Raw genomic sequence first — 21178 nt, forward strand, 5'->3', positions numbered from 1 at the left:
GGGGTCGCGAGCCTGGCCCCGAGCGACGGGGGGAGGGGGCGGCCCCGCCCTCACCTGAGCCCCAGCGGGCGGGGGGAGCTGCTGGTCCGGGCTATTGGCCAGTGGGGCGGCGATGCTGCTCCCAGCGGTTCCTTCGGATCCGGCGCCGCAGATTCGCCTTCTCCTCCCCGCTCGGGCCCCGCCTCCTTTTTTGTGCCGGTGACGAATGTGCCGGGCCGGCGCGAGCGGGGAGAGGAGCAGCCCGCCCGGCGGTGGGGGAGCCAGCGCCGCGCCCCCCCGCGATGGAGCGGCCGGTCAGGAGGTGGGTCCCCTCCCCCCTGCCCCGAGCGCACGCGGCCCGGCGGCGCGGACCGTTACACGGCTGGGAGGGGGCGGGGCAGCGCGGGAGCAGCCCCGCGGCCTCCAGCTGCTGCGGGGGCGGGGGTCGCTTGTGACACCGCCCCCGCCCCCTGCAGAGCCCCGGCCCGGCGGCTGCGGTCGGGCCAGCCCGAGCCAGGCCGCAGCCCGATTCTCCCTCCCCCCTGGTGGCGGGCGGCTCGGTCTGCCGGGGGCAGTTCAGCGCCGAGGCCGGGGCCCCCGGGGGCAACGGCCCGGTGGCTCCCCCTCTGCAGCGTAGCCCGTGGCCCGCTCGTGGCGGCCTGGTCACCGTCAGCGCCTGTGGCCGGGGGGCACCGCTGGGGGCGGGAGGGGGGTTGAGAGTCTGACGCTCTGACTAGCTCCCTGGTGTCAGCCTGGCCCCGCCGCTGCTACTACATCGTGTGTGTGTCTGCGCGGTGCGGGGCCTCGCTAGGAGCCCGGGGTGGGTTGTGCTTCCTGCCTGGGGACTGCGGGGTGGCTCCTGAAGGCGAGTAACAGTTGGTGTAAGCGAGGCCGTGTCTTCGCTGATGTTACATCGACTGTGACTCTGCGCCACTTCGGGAAATGGTGTTACTAAGGCCATGGTTACACTAGGGAGTTAAGCTGATGTCAGTTATGTTGATGATCATAAGCCGCGTTAATTACATCAGTTGTGCACGTCCGTACAACGCTCTTTGTGTTGTCAGATCATGTTCACAGTCGGATCTTTTGCATGGACAGAGAGTGTTGCATTGTAGCTATCTCACTGTGCAATTTGCCACTTTCTGCCGCTGGCAGATCTGGGAATGGATCACAGTGCGTGATGGGTAAGGTTATGATTAGGTGACAGAGGTCATGGAATGTGAAACTTCCAGAGACTTCTGTGACTTTTTCCACTTGAGCCTCAGGGAAGCGGGGCTGGAGCTGGAGCTGAAGCTGTCAGTCCCTGTCCCTGCCCCCTCTCCCTCTGAAGCTCCCAGCCACCCTAGGTGGTGGGGAGACCCCAGAGCCCAGCAGCTGTAGGTGTTGGACCATCCTCTCCCTCCCTATTTGTTAAGGGATATTTTTAGTAAAAGTCAGGGACAGGCCACAGGCTTCTGTGAATTTTTGTTTATTGCCCATGACCGATCCCTGACTTTTACCAAAAATATCTGTGACAAAATTTTAGCATTAATCATGGGGTTGTGCTCAGCATCCTATGATGTCGTTCTTTCCGTCCGATCATTCAATGGGCTTTCAACTTCATTTTGCACCATTTTCTAATAGTCCCTGTAAACTGCACTTGCCATCTCTGCCTGAAACCATTCTGAACTGCTGAACAGTCTGGTAATGAGCATTATGAACCCAAAGTAGCTGGTCCTGCAGTATTTCATGAGCTGGGAAACAAGGTGAATCTGTGGTGCCTGCCCTGCTGTGTGCAGTGGAAAAAAACAATTCAAGATTGTTGCTGGCAGTTATGGAGTAGCTGCACACTATTGACTGATGGTACTGACCTCGGGTAACAAGCACTGAGTCATGAGATCGCATTGTGATGTATGTCTGAGCTGACAAGCAGTGGCTGCAGAACTTTTGGATGTGCAAAGCCACTGTCCTGGAACTGTGTACAGAGTTTGCCCCTGCCCTGTAGTGCAAGGACACCAGAATGAGAGCTGCATTCACAGTGGAAAAGCGAGTGGAGATTGGTAGCAGTCTGGAGTTGCCTGCTTCCACACAGCAGTCAGTTGCAAATCAGTTTGGAGTTGGAAAGTCCATCCTGAGGGTTGTGATGATGTAAGTGTGCAGGGCTTGCAGGGCCATCAATCGCCTCCTGCGATGAAGGACTGTGACTCTGGGTAATGTGCAGGAAATACTTGATGGCTTTGCAGCAATGGGATTCCTTAACTGCAGTGGGGTGATAGATGGCATGCACATCCCAAGTTTGGCCCCTGACCAGCTTGCAACAGAGTATATCAACTGAAAGGGCTACTTCTCCAGGGTCTTGCATACTTCTCCAGGGTCTTGTAGGTGATGGTGGAACACCAGGGTCGTTTCACTGACATTAATGTGGGTTGGTCAGGGAAGGTTCATGATGCGCGCATCTTTAGGATCACTGGACTGTATAGAAAGCTGCACGCTGGGAATTTCTTTCCCAACCAGAAGATTCCAATGGAGGATGTGCAAATGCCCATAGTGATCCTGGGAGACCCTACCTACCTCTTGTCCCCATCTAGGTTACACCGGGAACCTAGACAACAGCAAGGAACTTTTCAACAACAGGCTCAGCAAGGGACAAATGACCATCGAATGTGCCTTTGGCACAGTAGAGCTCAATGAGGACAATATTCCGATGGTCATAGCAGCCTGCTGTGTTCTGCAGAACATTTGTGAAGCAAAGGGAAAATATTTATCCAGGGATGGAGCGCTAAGATAGATCAGCTGGCTGCTGATTTTGATTAGCCAGATACCAGGTCAATTAGAGGGCAGGGAGCTATTCATATCAGGGAGGCTTTGAAGGAGCATTTTGACAATGAGCTCCAGTAATGTGTCTTTATGTGATGCATTCGGCCAGGGAGTGTTTACTTGCTTCCTTGAATGACTCCTGTAATGCTTGCTTCCTGAGCTTTAAATTGTAGTGAGTAAATGTTCCTCTACTTATAGCCAGTGTATTTGAATTTTCACAGAAACTATTGTGTGCATGACACAAAGACTCATTTTGTTTCAAAGACTATACTTTAATTAAAGGATAAAACATTTTTTTTGCACACAGAGGACATGGCAATGAGGAACAGTCTCTCCATTAAAGCTCTCAGAGCTGTGTGTAACTCAAGTTTTCATCATGAAACTAGTCTCTAGGGGTGGAGTGCAAGGGGTACTGCGACAGAATGGGAACATCTGAGGAATGTGTTGGTGGAGTTTGGGGGAGGGAAAGGACAGCATTCTGTATTCGCTGTAGGGGGAGTCATGCATGGATGTGCTCAGACTGCAGCACTATGAGGGACTTGGGCATCTCTCTCTGACTCTCTAGTAGCTTTATCATCTACTCATGTCCATCTATCATCTGCTCCTGCCCCAGTCTCCTTTCCAGGCTGTCCAGCCTGAGTTTTCCCTCCATGCTCTTGTTTTGCTATCTGCTGTATGTGTTGACTGCAGCACTTGCAAAACATATTCTCCTTACTCCTCCTGGTTCGCTTCCTTATCTGATGAAGGTGCTCTGCCGGGGTGTAGGAGTTGATCCTCAAGGGAACATCTGCAGAAGCCAAGGAATCAAAGAACAGAGACAGTATTGTGAGTGCACTGACAGCTGTGAATCACAAAAGTTGCATATACCTCTTTCTTACTGTCCTTTGGCTAGCACACAGCTTGACAAGAGTCCCAAATAGGGTGAGTTCGACAGAGGTGGATCGGGGGGAGAGGGGAAGATGTTAGGAAGAGGGAATGGGCAAGAAGGGACAACAATTCTGGGTAGTTTGCAAAGAGGGTCACTATATGTACCTAGAGAGACTATTCTGAATATTGGCACCCTTTTCCACAGGCTGGGGTAATCAAATCCGATTACCTCACTCCTGAAGGTAATCCGGGATTCAACGGTGCATCTCCTGCATGCATGCGGCTTCAGGTCGGGTCCGTATGCTGCTTGCCTATGTGCCACTTTGGTCCCTGCAGAAATAATTGCCTGTTGGTGCGGCGAAGTTTCCTACAGCGGGGGAGAAACAAGGTAGCTCTGCCAAGGAATCGTTGGCAGAGGATTGCAGAGTACCTACATGAAAGCTTCCTAGAGATCTGTATGGAGGATTCTCGGGACATTAACAAACTTTTCTGCCAGGCCCCCACTACTTAGCTGCATAGACTCTGTCGGTAATTTCTATCCCTTATCCTTCTACCATATAACAAAGTAAATGAGACCTCAATCTCGCATCACTGTGCAGTATCAAAGGAAAATGTGTGTTTACCAGAGCATGCATCTACTGCTTCCTGGGCACCAGTGCTGGGACTGGCTAAACCCCTCTGGAGTCAAAAATAGGTCCTGACTTGCAGTGCCACCAGTCAACTTTGTCACATGTCCCACATCCTTCCGCAACACCACTTCCTCGTCTACCACTTTGTCCTTGGGGTTAACTCTGCTGGCTGCTGCCTCCAGCCCCCCAAAGTATCCATTGAGTTCTTGGCAGTAGAGGTAGGGTCGCTGCTGAGGATGGCATCCAGCTCCTGGTAGAAGTGGCTTATCTTTGGTGCTACACCAGAGCGATGGTTTGCCTCCCTTGCCTTCTGCTATGCCCACCTTAGCGCCTTGATCTTAGCATGGCACTGCTGCTTGTCCCTTCTGCAGGCCATGAGCAATCTGTCCATAGATATCAAAGTTCCTACAACTTGAGCTAAGCTGTGACTGCTCAGCCTCCTCTCTCAACAGATCAAGCAGATCCAACAGCTCTGGTGTACTCCAGGCAGGAGCGCCTCTGTTGCAGAAAGCCGTCATGGTCAGCTGGAAAGATGCTGTATGAACAGTCCATGCTGAGCAAAGAGAAAGAGGAATCTCAAAAATTCCTAGGTCTTCAATCAGTTGAAGGATACATGCCTGTGTTCCTGCAGGGCAGCAGAGATAAAACTGTTGACCAGTGCGGTCATGATGGGCATTGTGGGACACCTCTTGGAGGCCAATTCGGACAACATAAGCAGGTTCGGTGTCTGCACTGACATTGAGTCACTCTAACTACATTGCAAAACGCTCTATGCCTCTCGTCGAAGTGGTTTTATTTTGTCAGAGTAGGGGAGTTACATTGGTGGGAAGAACATTTCAGTGTGTATACCCGGCACTGTTTTGCTGACGAAAGCTGACTTTTATCAACAAAACTGTATAGTGTACTATACAAGGCTTAATTTGGCATAGTGGGGCAGTTACATCCGTGGGAGTGAAATGTAAGTGTACACTCTTCCACAGTTAGGTTGATGTAACCTGTCTTGCGTCAACCTGCGTAGTGTAGACCAGGCCTGAGAAGCCCTCCTAAAAGCTTGATGTTAGGCAAGTATGCATCTAAGGTATGTACAGTTTTCCACCTACTTTGGTGATAGGTGCCATATGGTTGCAAGTAACTGCTTATGTATGTGCAAAAGATAAGGTGAGTGAGGTAATATCTTTTATTGGACCAACTTCTGTCGCTGAGAGAGATGAGCTTATCTCTGATATCTGATAACACAGCTACAACAACACTACATATAATCATACATTTATCCAAACTTGCTTGCTGTTACTTATTTCCCTATCTTGGATGGGGAAGGACTTATAAGACGTGCAATACTCTAGCATCTGCACCTGTTCCCAAACAGCTTTCAGTCTCTGTTGAGAAAATGAACATAAAGACCCCATTTTTGACAATGGCTTTTTCTTCTAAGCTATAATCTCACAATGAGCTCTGCGTGGGCAGATCCGTGTACCTGCGCAGAAGTCATTGTAGGATCAGTGTTTCCCTTTCATTGAATATCTGTGTTTCTGATTTTTTTTTTCCAGATGCATTATCTTGTACTGTTATTTTTTGTCTATATTTCTCACATTGCTCTCCTAAATACCTATTATTTCTTTGTCCTCACTTATAATGAAGTTGAATGTGCTCAGCAGGTTTGAGTCACTAGTGAATAAATATACCGTGGATCAGATCTTAGGCCCCAATCCTGCTATGAGCTCTGTGCAGGCAGGCAGATCCCTGTGCTGATCAGAAATCCTATTGAAGTCAAGAGATCTCCATGTGGGCTTGGGTTGGCTGGTATGTAACTCATTGCAGTATCAAGGGCCTAAGTAATGTGTTGAAAGTTTTGATGATGCAGTCTTTACATATAGTAATACTGGCTGGGAAAGCATTATCTAAATTGTATCTGATCTTACAATTTAGTCTAGGAAACAAAATCTAAAAGTACCATGGAAAACACATCTCAAATGACTGTACGAGACAATAATGTGATTTATAAGATTTTTTTTTTAGAAGGAAATAATTATCACGAGAATTTGTGTGCATAGAAGAAATAAATCAACTTGGCAACAAAAAGCCATTTACTGCCAAAACACTTGAGTAGCTGGACACTAACGCATGTTGAATTGAGCTTACAATTTATATGATAGCAATGACTGACTATATATATGAATAGAGACTGATTTGAAAAGGGGAATTAGTGTAATGCTGAGAAACTAAAATTAACAAACAATGGTTCTTGTGTTGAATGACTAATAATGTGTGTTGTTTTGTCACAGGAATAAGAAAATTGTTGATTATTCACAGTTTGGGGACTTTGAAAATGATGGTAAGTGGTCCACTATTATCCACACCAAAAAGAGTTAAGGTCTGCAATAGCTTTGTTTAAAATGTTGGTAGAATATGGGCCCTATCCTTCTGTTGAATTCAGTGAAAAGACTCTTATTGGCTTCAGTGGAATCAAATTCAGGCCCTGTTAGAGTACAATCCATGTTATAAGGATATTACACAATAGCGGTGATATTTACACTGCTGACCTGTTCATAATATTGGGTTGGTTCAACCCCTCTTGCAGAAAAAAAAAATTGTAAGAGGAGGCTTGGGGCAGGAGAGCTCTGCTAGGTTTTTCTCGCAGAGATTTCTCTGACATTTTTCCAGAGGGATGGTGGTCTATTCCATGTCCTTCCATGGAACAGGCCACAGAGTTTTCTGTAAATCACAGTGATCTGCAGGAATCTAGGACCATCTGTGCAGAGGTCTCATGCCTCTCTCACCTCCATCCCATTCAAACTTGATATTATCACTTATTTTTATTGCAGTTTTTTTGCATCGTAGTTATACAAAAAAAATTGTGCTAAAGACAAAATTTTAAAATTCTTGGACTGCTTTTAGTCTGATATCCCTGATTTTCAGTCTTTGTTCCCAGTTTGGGCCTTGGAGGACTAAAGAAGTATACTTTGTAAAGAAGCAGTGTAATGAAAGGAGAGAGCTCTTTTAAGAATGGGAATCATTAAAAGGAAAAGGTTCCAAAAGACCAAGGACTGTAAGAATGATGTATATTGAATGGTATTCAATTACCAGAAGAACTTAAATCTCAAGTGAATGTGAACTCTGAGAATACATTTGAGATTGAAACTTTATCCCCATATTGATAATAATTAATTAACTTGAATATTTACATCTTGAAAATTGTTAGAAATAGTAAGAACATAAGAACGGCCATACTGGGTCAGACCAAAGGTCCATCTAGCCCGGTATCTGTCTACCGACAGTGGCCAATGCCAGGTGCCCCTGAGGGAGTGAACCTAACAGGCAATGATCAAGTGATCTCTCTCCTGCCATCCATCTCCATCCTCTGACAAACAGAGGCTAGGGACACCATTCCTTACCCATCCTGGCTAATAGCCATTTATGGACTTCACCACTATGAAGCTGCTGCAAAAGGGGGAGTATGATCAGGTCTCACTATGATTATGATCTACGTTTAGCTAGTACCTTTTGTTCAAAAATATTTCAAAGCTCATTACAGCTACATCTATTTGTTGTCCAATTATGAGACTGAAAATTGGTTTAATAGTTTCAGATGAGAGCCATAAGAACATAAATGTTTTAGAATATTTTATATTTGTGATTAAATATATTTTCTGAGGAGACAGACTTTTTCGTGGTTGTTGGAGAAACTTGCACTCTATGGGCTAAACTATTTCTAACTTGCACATGTTTTCATAAACAGATGAAGACTTTGCCTGTGTACCTGCACCTTTAAAAAAAAAATCTAGAGTAGTACCTACAGAGACAAATAGAGAGAAAAAGGAGAAGCAGAAAAGGCCACACAGAGAGGTGACTACAGTGCCGAAGAAAACACCCAGTAAAAGGTGAGAGGTAATGAAGTGTAGTTAGTTGTGTGCAATAGAAAAGCTTCATCTCAACAACACTTCAATTTCTTAATTTTCCTCAAGTTTTACACTTTCCCAGCGTATAGTTTAAATAACTACAAATAAAGGTCTAGCGTATTAGTCTAAGATTGATTATCAAATTCTTTTGCTTAATAATGAGTGAAGGATAATCTAATAATGTCTAATGACAAGAGTGCCTGCACCACAATCGACTAGGTGGACCCTTTTGCCTACATGAAGCACTGTGGATTTCAACAGGGCTCTACACTGGTGCAGAGATCTGCCGACATAGGCCCAATGCAGGTTTGTGGTCTAAATTATGTAAATTTGTGACTAACCTAATCTAGGTAGTTCTAGGGAACCCATCAGTATAGTACATGAAAACACTGTATGGTCTATAGGCTTAGTATACAAAAGTGAACAGGAGACACTTGACATGGTTTTAATCAGGCCACAACTTCATTATTAGATGCCTGGGACTACCTGGCAGATAAGTGTACAGTGCAGGTAGCTCATGTTCATTCAATATCTACCAGGGGGGTTTCCAACTGCCCCCCACTTTTTCCATCCAGGTCCCCTAGACAACCCGTTGCTGGGACTTTACCATCCTCCTTCCCCACCCACTCTGAACGAGGGTTAAGTTGGGCTATGAGAAAAGAGGGTTTGCTCTCTGCCGTACCAGTCATAGGAGCCCCAAACACCCCTCATCACCCATTCTGCTCCTTTAAACAACAGCTCCTTTTTAAGTCCTTTATCAAACCATTCTGTACCATACAGTGTCTGTCCCTGTATCCCTTCCCTATGGAGTACCTGCACTCGACATCCGCCCCACATTTACATAATGAGTTGTGACATAATAGTCTAACACCTTTCCTTACTCACCATAACAAAACCCTCCCTGACCCTGCTATGGGGGAAGGTGGGGAAAAAAAACCACTCCACCTAGGCCAATCTGGTTGTGAAGGGAAGGCAAAACAAAATCCCCACTCCATCTAAGTCAATTGGGTGGTGAGGGAAAAATTCCTTCCCAGCCCTCCTAGAAAGGAGTGGCTAGCTGATGCCCACAGCAGGTTCTGACCAAAACTGGTATTTTGCCACCTCAGAGGAGGGAGGGCAGGTGCTGCTCCATCTGGTCCAGGGAAAAGGGGCTTTCTGCGCTGGGCTTGCCCCTTTTGAATTCCCCAGCCCTTCCAGCCCCTGGGGATGAATCAGCCAGTTGCCTCGCTGGCTCACTCCCCTTTTTGCAGCAGCTTCTGAGCCTCACCCCACTCCATCCCCCAGTGCTATTCCCTCTCTCCAGCAAGCTCCTCCCTCCGCTTAAAGGTGCGGTACAGTAAAAGGTTCAAACAAACAAACTTTGGGCTTCAACAAAAGTTCAGCTCGTATTTGACAGAAATTCAGAAGTCAAATAAAACTTAATTATAATTATTTTAAACAACTTTTTTGGTAGAAAATATTTTATGTAGAATTCCATACCAGTAGGATATTTTCTACAAATGAAATATATTTTTTCAGTCGGTTACTGATAATTAATGTATGCACATCACTTTGAAGACATAAAGCATTCTATATTGGTAAGTACAAAGTACTTCTGTTATATCAAGTGAATTTCACAAACCTCTGCTCATTTGTTATGCAGTAAATTACAGATTATGTATTGTAACATTTTTTATTATTTCCTGCATAAGTACTGATTTATAATTATATTAATGAGTAGCTACTCAGAAGTAGCTTTGCATTGCTTCAGTTCGTGAAAATAATATTCTCTAGATTTACTGGAAACATTTTTCCTATGATGTTTTTTACTTGTTTCAGGATAGCCTTAGATGACAAACTTTACCAGCGAGATTTAGAAGTTGCGTTGGCCTTATCAGTGAAAGAACCATCTGCAGACATCCTTGAAGTGCAAGATTCACAAGAACAAGGTTCTCTTTACTGTTAAAATGCATTTCAACTTTTCCCATTTTAAGCTATTCCTTGATTGTATTTGGCATCCTTTGTAGTTGCTTTATAACTGTGCTGGTATTGTATCCTTTCTTTTAATAAATTAATTGAGAAGACTTGAACATTTCTTTTTATTCGTTGATGGGAGGAGGTTTATCGTACCAAATTGTGCTAATGCTAAGTAGTGCTGTGCAATTTTGAAAAAAACCTACCAGAATCACTTGTTTATTATACAGATTAAGTTTCAGTCTTTGACTATCCTAAATATAAAGCTCTTGGGTTGATTAAACTTTCCAAGAACAATATTAGCTTTCTCTCATAGGATCTGATGCAACTCACCAGTGATGTCAGTGATAAAATTTCCATTAACTTCAATGAGAGTTGAATTGGGCCCATGAAGTCTCGCAGTCTTCAAAATCTGCAGATTTAGACTTTGGAAGAATGTGGGGCAGAAGCTGTTTTAATGGTGCATGTACACTACTGAGAACACTGTCCATCCCTAACAAAAGATGATGATCTTTGCAAGCAGATGTATTAGAGACTTAATTTTACAATTGCAAATTTAGTCTTTGGAGTGTACAGTAAAATCTGTATCAATACTCAAAATTTGTGGATTTTCCACAATAATGGCTTCTTTTTGTCCCAGCTTTTACTGGAATGTAGATCTGTAATTACAGAGAAGTATTACTAAACATTAAATGCATTTTCTCTGTTTCCAAAATGTGTAGCAGGAGAAAAACATAGTTAAAATAAAAAAAAAAAAAGTGTGATAAAATGTTTTAATTGCATTTATACTCCATATTAATCTCTTCCTCTTAACACTGTACTATACTGTCTGCACATTGTTTCCTTATAGTGAACATGGATATAATGCAATTCAATTTATTTTAAAGAAGAGAGAAAATCACAAATTATTTCAGCCCATCACAGTGTGGCAGCTGTAATTCTGGTCAAAGTTAATATATTACATTGCAGCTTTTCTGTGATGAAAAATAATGACATCATTATCTACTAAAAAGAGTTTTATCTGGAATCTGCTAGAGTTTAACTTGTTTTTGGCTAAATTATTTTCATTTCTTGATATCCTGAGTCTTTATAGTGCTAATTTTCAAACATATTTTATGCATTTTTTTCAAATATAGGCATCAAAAAATGTACAGCTATTGAATTAGAAAATGTAGACAACAGTTCCCTCCTCTCCGACTGCAGTGCAGATAGTGGTCTCTTAGGTAAGTTATTTTTGCGTCTGTCTTTATATGTAAATATATATATATTATGTGTAAGCAGCTTTTCTGAAACATTTCTTTTCAGGAAAGTGAAGGTAAAAACTGTTGGAGAAAAAAGAGTAAAAACGATTTTTATTTTAAGTTGTGTAGATATGCTTTAGTCTGAAAGGTATATTCAATCTGTTTGGATCTAAATTTGGCTCCTATCTTAAAATGGGTAGGAATTGAGTTCCAAATGATCTTTTTGAACTATCAATTTATCATCAAGAAGTGAACACTGAACAAACCACATGCATGCACGTGCACACACAAATATTTTAAGGTACGGCTTATCTCCTTGGAAGATCTAAGTACTCTCAATTCCCTGACTTTTCACTCTTAACACCTTTATTCCAGAATAGCGTTGCCAACTTTTACCTGCAAAAAGGACTCATCAGAGCAATTTTTAAAAAGATAAAATAAAATGAGAATTACAGACATTTGAAGAAGCTCAGATACTGTGCAATTGGATGATGATCTCCAGAAATATATATACTCGTTCATAAGCCAAATTTTTTTAGCAAAAAAGGGAAGCACCGGAGAAGGGGGTCGGCTTATGAATGGCTATAGAGAGGGAGAGGTGGGACACAGCTCCTCCCCACAACAGAGGGAGCAAGGAGAGGCAGCAGAGCCAGAAGAGAAGAGGCGGGTCAGCCAGAGTCTCTCCACTTCTGGCCATGCTGCTCTCCCCCCAGCCTCCAAAGCAGCTGCAGGTCCGGGGCTGGCAGGCTGCAGCCGGGCTGCTCAGCCCCGCTCCCCAGAGCAGCCTGTGGCCACGCTGCCAGAGCACGGTGCGTCCGTGCCACCCGGCCCAGCCCGCTGGAACATGCTGCAGCCGCACCGCCTGGTCTGGCCCACCGGAGCAGGCTGTGGCCGTGCTGCCCTGCCGGAGCAGCTCCAGCCAGGTCAGACATCCTCCCGTGGCCCTCCCCAGATAAGGTGGGAAGAGATGGGATGGGGAGAGTGTGGGGGTCCTGGGCTAGGGGTGCGATCATGTGGGGGGTGGTCACAGGGGTTACTCCCCTGACTCCCAGCTTCTCTCCCCCCCAAAAATTTCCCCACCAGTTGCTGTCCCGACCCATCAGGGTAAGCCGCTGGCGCACCGGGACACTTTGTTTACTTAGGTTTACCTCCGTGCCTGCGGACGCTCGAGGTAAACAAACCATCTCGGCCCACCAGTGGCTTACCCTGGTGGCCCGGGAGCCAAAGTTTGCTGACCCCTGAATTATAGGGTTGGCTTATGAACGGGTTATAAAAAATTTCCGGCTTATGATCGAGTATATACGGTACTCAGAATCAGTAGTGGAAACTAAGGCTCCAGTCCAGCAAAACACTTAGTACTTACTTACTATTAAGCATGCAACCAGTCCCTTCATTAACTTGTGTTAATAAGACCAATGTTTATCCTGCAGGCCCCGATCAGGTCACAGTTGACAGTGACATCCCCACAGATGGTCATAGGCAAAGAAGAGCAGCATCTAAAGCTGTGTCACAGCAGAAGTTACTGATAGATGACAGTAATGAGGGAGACCATGCTCATAACTATGAGCCAGAGTGTGTGTCTGGTAAGTTCTCTACTATTAAATATTTCCTATTGGATATGTTTTGAATATGTCTAATTATTCTGAGAGAAAAATATTTTCAGTGAAATGTACTGTTTTCAGCCTTATACCTTTGTTCCTCTTTGAAATACAGCAATTTGTTGTTAGTTATGTGTCCTGAATGCATTTCAAGAGACTAAAGCTAAAGGCTAGGTTTTTGACATGATCAGTTGAGCTTATTCATCCATATTTGATCTTCAATGTATTTTAGCCTAGGACTCCAAACATGGTTTCCTTTTGTTCAGAATATGCTTAGAAAACCAGGTGGCAACAATAAATTGCACTCCTAGAAAAGAGATGTCAAACCTCATATATTTTTTTCTTCTGTTTTAGATGAGGAATCAGAGGGTGGTTCAGATTTCAGTGAGGAAGATGATGAAGACTTTGCTGCAAAAAAGAAGAAAACTAAAAAAAATAAAAGGAAAGAAATTAAGTTAAAGGTCCAAACAGAAAAAGAAAAGAACCCCCCCAAATCCAGAATTAATGCTACAAGTAAGCTTGATGTAATCAGCAAAAAATACAAGGCTTGTCTAGACAAACAGTTAGTGAATATGCAGCCAGAGTGTGAATCTACAACAGGGGGTCAGCAGCTTTTCAGAAGTGGTGTGCCAAGTCTTCATTTATTCACTCTAATTTAAGGTTTCACGTGCCACTAATACTTTTTAATGTTTTTAGAAGGTCTCTCTCTATAAGTCTATAATATATAACTAAACTATTGTTGTATGTAAAGTAAATAAGGTTTTTAAAATGTTTAAGAAGCTTCATTTAAAATTAAATTAAAATGCAGAGCCCCCAGACCGGTGGCCAGGACCTGGGCAGTGTGAGTGCCACTGAAAATCAGCTCGCGTGCCGCCTTCGGCACTCGTGCCATAGGTTGCCTACCCCGATCTACAACATTCAATTGTGCCGCATACTAACTGTCCCTCTGAACCCTGCTACCATGTACTAAAAGTTCCCGAGTGCACACTGACCTGTTCGCATTTCAAAGCAGAGTCATTTTCAAAAAGTGAGTGAAAAGAAGTTTCGGGTACTCTCTGTCCTTGAATCATGCTGATTTTTGTGGTTTTACAATCATTTTTTCCTATTTTAAAAAAATAATCTATCCTCTACTGTGTGAAATACTTGCAGAAATAGGGGAAATTGACAAACTGACTATCTGGGGTAATAATGAAACTGTACACAAACTGCTGTCAAATGGACAACATACAAAATGAGAAATAATTAGGGCTGTCAAGCAATTAAAAAAATTAATCACAATTAATCATGCTGTTAATAATAGAATACCATTTATTTAAATATTTTTGGATGTTTTCCACTTTTTCAAGTGTATTGATTTCAGTTTCAACATAGAATACAAAGTGTACAGTGCTCACTTTATATTTATTTTATTATAAACATTTGCACTGTAAAAATAAGAGTATTTTTCAGTTCACTTAATACAAGTACTGTAGTGCAATCTCTTTATCAAGAAAATTGAAATTACAAATGTATTATGCACAAAAAATACCTGCACTCAAAAACAAAACAATATCAAACTTTAGCGCCTACAGGTCCACTCAGTCCTACTTCTTATTCAGCCAATCGCTCAGACAAACAAGTTTGTTTACATGTGTGGGAGACAATGCTGCCCGCTTCTTGTTTACAGTTTCACCTGAAAGTGAGAACAGGTGTTCGCATTGAACTATTGTAGTTGGTGTCACAAGATATTTACGTGCCAGAAGTGCTAAAGATTCATATATCCCTTCATGCTTCAACCACCATTCCGAGAACTTGTGTCCATGCTGATAGTGGGTCCTGCTCAGTAACGATCTAAAGCAGTGCAGACCTACGCATGTTCATCATCTGAGTCAGATGCCACCAGTAGAAGGTTGATTTTCTTTTTTGGTGGTTTGGGTTCTTTAGTTTCTGCATCAGAGTGTTGCTCTTTTAAGACTTCTGAAAGCATGTTCCACACTTCGTCCTTCTCAGATTTTGGAAGGCACTTCAGATTCTTAAACTTTGGGTCGAGTGCTGTAGCTATCTTTAGAAATCACACATTAGTACCTTCTTTGCATTTTGTCAGATCGGCAGTGAAAGTGTTCTTAAAATGAACAGCATGATCTGGGTCCTCATCTGAGACTGCCATAACATGAAATATATGGCAGTATGCTGGTAAAACACAGAGCAGGAGACATACAATTCTCCCCCAAAGAGTTCAGTCACAAATTTAATTAACACATTTTTTTAACAAGCATCATCGGCATGGAAGCATGTCCTCCAGAGTGGTGGCCAAAGCATGAAGGGGCATACAAATGTTTAGCATATGTGGCACGTAAATACCTTGCAATGCCGGCTACAAAAGTGCCATGCGAACGCCTGTTCTCACTTCCAGGTGACATTGTAAATAAGAAGCAGGCAACATTATCTCCCATAAATGTAAACAAACTCATTCATCTTAGCAATTGGCTGAACAAGGAGTAGAACCGAGTGGACTTGTAGGCGCTAAAGTTTGACATTGTTTTGATTTTGAGTGCAGTTATGTAAAAAAATAAATCTACATTTGTAAGTTGCACTTTCACAATAAAGAGATTGCACTACAGTACTTGTATGAGATCAGTTGAAAAATACTATTTCATTTATCATTTTTACCGTGCAAATATTTGTAATAAATATAATATAAAGTGATCACTGTACACTTTGTATTCTGTGTTGTAATTGAAATCAACATATTTGAAAATGTAGAAAAAAATCCACATTTCAGTTGGTATTCTATTGTTTAACAGGTTTCAGAGTAGCAGCCGTGTTAGTCTGTATCTGCAAAAAGAGCAAGAGTACTTGATATATGCCATCATGTGCCAGCAATGCTCCTCTGCAATGTACATTGGCCATACCGGACAGTCTCTACGCAAAAGAATAAATGGACACAAATCTGACATCAGGAATCATAACATTCAAAAACCAGTGGGAGAACACTTCAACCTCTCTAACCACTCAGTGACAGACTTGAAGGTGGCACTTTTGCAACAAAAAAACTTAAAAAACAGACTCCAAAGAGAGACTGCTGAACTCGAATTAATATGCAAATTAGATACAATTAACTCAGGCTTAAACAGAGACTGGGAATGGTTGGGTCATTACACTAATTGAATCTATTTCCCTATGTTAAGTTTTCCTCACACCTTCTATGGGTCATCTTAATTATCACTTCAAAAGTGTTTTTTCTCCTGCTGATGATAGCTCATCTCAATTGATTAGACTCTTCCTGTTGGTATGCATACTTCCACCTTTTCATGTTCTCTGTATGTATAAACATCTCCTGTCTGTGTGTTCCATTCTATGCATCCGAGGAAGTGAGCTGTAGCTCACGAAAGCTTATGCTGAAATAAATTTGTAAAAGCAGCAAAGAATCCTGTGGCACCTTATAGACTAACAGACGTTTTGCAGCATGAGCTTTCGTTGATTGAACTAACCTCGTTATCTCTAGCTTGCTTCTTGCTTGCATATATATACCTGCCCCTGGAAATTTCCACTACTTGCATCCGACAAAGTGGGTATTCACCCACGAAAGCTCATGCTGCAAAACGTCTGTTAGTCTATAAGGTGCCACAGGATTCTTTGCTGCTTTTACAGATCCGGACTAACACGGCTACCCCTCTGATACTTGAAATAAATTTGTTAGTCTCTAAGGTGCCACAAGTACTCCTGTTCTTATTGTTTAACAGTGTGATTAAAACGGCGAATAATCGCGATTCTTTTTTTTTGTTAATCACGTGAGTTAACTGCGATTAATCGACAGCCCTAGAAATAATTATTTAATCTTTAAGTTAGAGTAATTATCAGTTTTAGGTGTAACGAGTAAAATAAAAATGAACAGACAGAGGCATGATTTTTTTTTCAATTGACTGTATCCCTTTAATAAAAGAACCCCAAAACATAACCATGATTAATTTAGGTTTTATACATTATTTTACATTTAGGTCCTTATCGTATGAGCACATCTGGCTTGGTGGATCCCTGAACCCACATGGATTGCTTACAGGGAATCAAGGCCTTAATGATCTTCAGTGTTATTAATAGCATAGTTAGAGATATTTATTTACCACACTTGAGTTACAGGGTCACTGTGTCTCTTTAACACAATATGTATCAGCACAACAACCTTTTAAAAAACTATTTCTTACATATGTGTTAAACAACTATGCATCAGACCTGCTATTGTGATTTACTTTCAAACAATGTTTCAGCTAAATCATATATTACAGAACCAGTTTAATTGTGGTGTGGAAATGTTTTTTCTTGTAGTTTATGGCAGATTTGTGTTAGCTTGTCCTTTCATGCAGTTCTACATTACATCGTGCGCCAGTAACGAGATAAGTGCCTACTTCCAAACCAGGAAATAAATATGAGGCTATAACTTGTTCAAGTAAATGAACCTGCTTTGATTGGAAGGCATGATTCTCAAGACATATCCACCTGTATTTCTTTGAATTGAATGATCCTCACTTGCACAGTAATTTTGTGCAGTGTGATTTCTTTAATAAAGAGCAATTTTTCTAAAGCTTTTTTTGTTTTCTAGCCAAAGTGACTCCAGTAGTTTCTTCTCCACGGGTAATCCTAGCAAAATCTCAGTTAACATTGAAGGAGACATCAAGTTCTCCAGAACCTATTGGAGAACCTTTATACGCATCAAGTCCCTCAACAGACAAGAAGAAGCCCAAATGGATACCACCAGGTATATGCAATATGGTAGCTGCAGACAAATATACTTATTTACATGTGTTTAAAAAGGTGTTCTCTAAAGTATTTATATTTCTGAATGAGTACCTCCTCATCAAAACATGAGCTACTCCACTCATCTCTGTGTCCTACAGTCACTTTTCCCACACAAAATTAACATGCCCACTTCCCAGCTGCTTCAATAACTTTTTTCTTGAAAGGACAAGGGTGCTAAAGCTTTTCCCAATAGCGTGGCCCAAATCTCAATATAGGGATTGTCTTGTGGACATTTCCTCTTTTAAGAGTTGTCCAGCATCCCTGTTGCATTGCACTATTTGCTTCCTTACAGAAATAATAGTGGGCAAGTATTGGTGTATTTGTAGCTGCCTTTAGTATGATAAGTGTTTGGTCTATTTTGGAAAACTTAGATCACACTGCTACTGCCTCTTGCTTTTTCACCTTTCCCATCTGTTTTGTTCTTCTGCATGTGGATCCTTTATGCTTGGTCCTCTTTCCTTGCACATGACTTCATACTCTCAGGTCCGCCTTTTCTACTACACATGCTGCTAAATGCCTAGTTCCATGCTCATCCTCTAGTCCATACGTCCTGCCCCTGCTGGTGGCTCTGAGTGGTAACTCACAGTTTCAGGCAGAGCAGACCCTGTGGGGGGAGACTCATAGTTTCTCTCCTATGTAGCAGCAGCCTCTAGTGTAAACTGCTAGGCTATGGGCTCTTTGTTCTCTCTTGTTTTTTACATATACCCTGCCTCTTCATGGCAATAAAGACAGGATATCTATAAAAGCAGTTGATTTAAAAAGGTGAAGGAATATAGTACCATGAGACCTGCTAATGCTCTGAAGAGCACCAGCAAGTGTACAGCAGACCATATTTTGAGAAATGCTGTATTATGGTAGCAGAGTGAAATGTGTTGGTGTCACTCTGAGGTTACGTGTAGAGGGAGCCTTAAAAGTGTCTCCTACAGGTTTTATATCTTTCTGCTGTAGCTATCAAGTATGTTCCCACTGGCAATGTACCTGATTTTTATGTGCTTTCCTGCAATATTGTTCAGGCCCCTCTTCAGTTTCCGTAAGAGGCTACTTAATTAGCTCTTCTGTAATATCTTCTTTGTAAGTTAGTGATGACAATTTTTCTGTTAATTTGTGACATTTGTTTTGTTTTAAAATGCTTTCAGCTGCCTCAGGATGCAGTAGTAACCCACTGGGAGGAATTTCAGTTAAATCACCTACTCAAGGTCTCAGACTTGGCCTGTCCAGATTAGCACGAGTGAAACCGCTGCACCCAACTGCTGCCAGCAGTTGAATGGTCTATGAAAGTGTTTCTCACTTGAAGGACTACTGTTCGGAAAGAATTGTGTGGTAGGGTTCTGTTGTTTTTAAACAGGGTTGAAAACAATTGAGCAGAAAACTATTCATTAAACTGTTCATTCAGAGGGAGGAAATGCTGTCGATGTTGCTTGTCTGTTCCTAATAAAGAGCCTTCATCCTTCAAGGTGCAGTGTACCACCAGTGACGTGCTGGGCACCTTCAGCTGCTGAATAATACTACTTAATCAGCTAGAACTCAGGTTGCTCAGCACCTTGATGGATCAGGCCCAAAGAAAGGGATTGTGGATTTGAGATTGTATCCTTCTGATGTCTAGCCTCTTTTGGGGGAAAAAAAAATAGGCATTACATTTTTAAATTGCATAAAAACAGAATCTAAAAAGCAGTGTATCAATTATGGATCTAAATATATAGAATGGATTCTTAATGTAACCTTAAAATTGCAGTTTTGAATTCCAAATTTTTAGTATTCATTCTGTTCATAGTCCAATTAAAGCATCCCTTTAGTAAAGTGAAATCATTGTTCCTCTCAGTCCAGAAAAGTTGATTCTCAAATCTTTGTTAAAACTTACTGATAGTTGTATTTGTGTGGATTTTATTGCTAAGAATGTATAATGTCTTGCTTAGAAAACTGTATTTTAAAAAATAAAATAAAATAAAATATATTTTGTAAACAGCTAGTTTGTAATAGTAGCTGCCTTTAGGCATTTTGAAAATTTCACAAACTTTGGCCCTAGTCCTGCAAATATGTGAGCATTACCTTATGTATGTGATTAGTCCCTTAAAGTCAGTGGAACTAGTTATGAGACAAATCCAAAACCCATTGAAGTTAAGCACATGTTTAAATTTTTGCAGAATCAAGGGGTTTATGATTATTTATTGCACAATAAATAGATTTTCATAGTTTTGGAATGGTAGTTACTGAACCACCAGGACCTGACCTTAAGTTAGAAATTATGAGTCAATGGACCAAAAGCAGTTCTTGTCTAAGCAGGTGCACTCCCACAAAAGTCAGTTGTGCCAACTTACACAAGGGATGAATTTGACCTCATAACAATTAAAAGGATTGGGTAATGAATCAGTGAATCATTTGCAAATAGATTATAGTTTTTAACTTCTTAATTCCCTTCAGTATGGGATATGGGCAAAGGCATTAAAGGGATAAATAGCCCAATTGTTCAGAATAACATTTGAATATAATTTTGTGAAGTATGATGCTGTTTGAAGTAAAATATAACTTAACTGTAATTAATCCTTTTATATAATTATACTTTTGCAGTACAAATGTGATTATAAAAATAAAACAAGATACTAAAAGATTTATTGTGGATTTAAGAAACTGAGGAGGTTAATGGTTTCCTGGGAATAACTAAGAGGAATTCTTGGTTCTAAGTAATGGATTCAATTTTTTAGGCAAGTCACCTGACCTCTGGGTGCCTCAATCGTCCCACTGGCAATGTTAAGTAAAAGCTGGAACGTCAATGAAAGACACATAATTCCTGTCAGTAGTTATGCAGTTTATTTGAGCTCTAAATGCATTCACAACAGATGTTCACTACATGCCATGATTTGATTTCTGTCATAAATATTTGTATAATTCTGTCATAAATAATGGTATAGTTTGGCTCAGTTTGCTATAGTTTGACAACCCTATCAAAATTATTTAAAACAGAACAAAAAAACCTCTGATCACTGACCCTAATCCTAACAGAGAGACAAGATGAGGTAATCTCTTTTATTGGCCCAACGTCTGTTGGTAAGAGTGACAATCTTTCAAGCTTACAAAGTCCTGAAGAAGAGCTCTGTATAAGCTCGAAAGCTTGTCTCTCTCACGAAGAGAAGTTGGTCCAATAAAAGGTATTACCTCACTCACTTTGTCTCTCTAATGTCCTGGGACTGACACAGCTTGAAGATTGAAGTCCATGACCTCCATGATAACATTCTCTGAAATGCTTCCAGTTCCATGCGTAAGGCCAGTTAAACAGGCAGAGCTGCAGGGTCTCAGTGTGTGAATGAGACAATGGCATAGGGAGGAGGACTTTGGGTTATTAGGAGCTGAGGAGCCTTTTGGGAAAGGAGGAGCCTATACAGGAAGGATGGGCTCCACCTAAACCAAAACAAAATCAGATTGCTGGCAGATAAAATTAAAAAGTTTGTAGA

At 42.0% G+C, this 21178-nt stretch overlaps 2 protein-coding genes across 4 annotated transcripts in view; one reads left to right on the forward strand and one right to left on the reverse strand.

The window, feature by feature from the left end:
- Positions 1–186, reverse strand: part of C1H12orf4 (chromosome 1 C12orf4 homolog) — a 33607-nt gene extending 33421 nt beyond the window's left edge. The window contains exon 1 of the mRNA XM_044997066.1: positions 55–186. The gene's annotated coding sequence lies outside the window, so the exon portion shown is untranslated. The remainder of the gene's footprint in view (positions 1–54) is intronic.
- On the forward strand, positions 138–19694 carry RAD51AP1 (RAD51 associated protein 1). Of its 3 annotated transcripts, none has more exons than XM_044997102.1 (9): positions 138–301; positions 6554–6603; positions 8008–8149; positions 9986–10095; positions 11257–11343; positions 12792–12944; positions 13314–13472; positions 17536–17691; positions 18869–19694. In XM_044997102.1, exons 1-9 carry the CDS (start codon positions 282–284, stop codon positions 18994–18996), a joined length of 1005 nt encoding a protein of 334 aa, XP_044853037.1. In that variant the 5' UTR covers positions 138–281; the 3' UTR covers positions 18997–19694. The 3 variants fall into 3 exon arrangements, with proteins under 3 accessions (XP_044853037.1, XP_044853017.1, XP_044853027.1); XM_044997082.1 differs by lacking the exon at positions 138–301 and adding an exon at positions 1964–2106; XM_044997092.1 differs by lacking the exon at positions 138–301 and adding an exon at positions 4814–4989.
- The last annotated feature ends 1484 nt before the right edge of the window (positions 19695–21178 follow it).

This window comes from Mauremys mutica, chromosome 1 (genome assembly GCF_020497125.1).
Source record: "Mauremys mutica isolate MM-2020 ecotype Southern chromosome 1, ASM2049712v1, whole genome shotgun sequence".
Classification (NCBI taxonomy): domain Eukaryota; kingdom Metazoa; phylum Chordata; order Testudines; family Geoemydidae; genus Mauremys; species Mauremys mutica.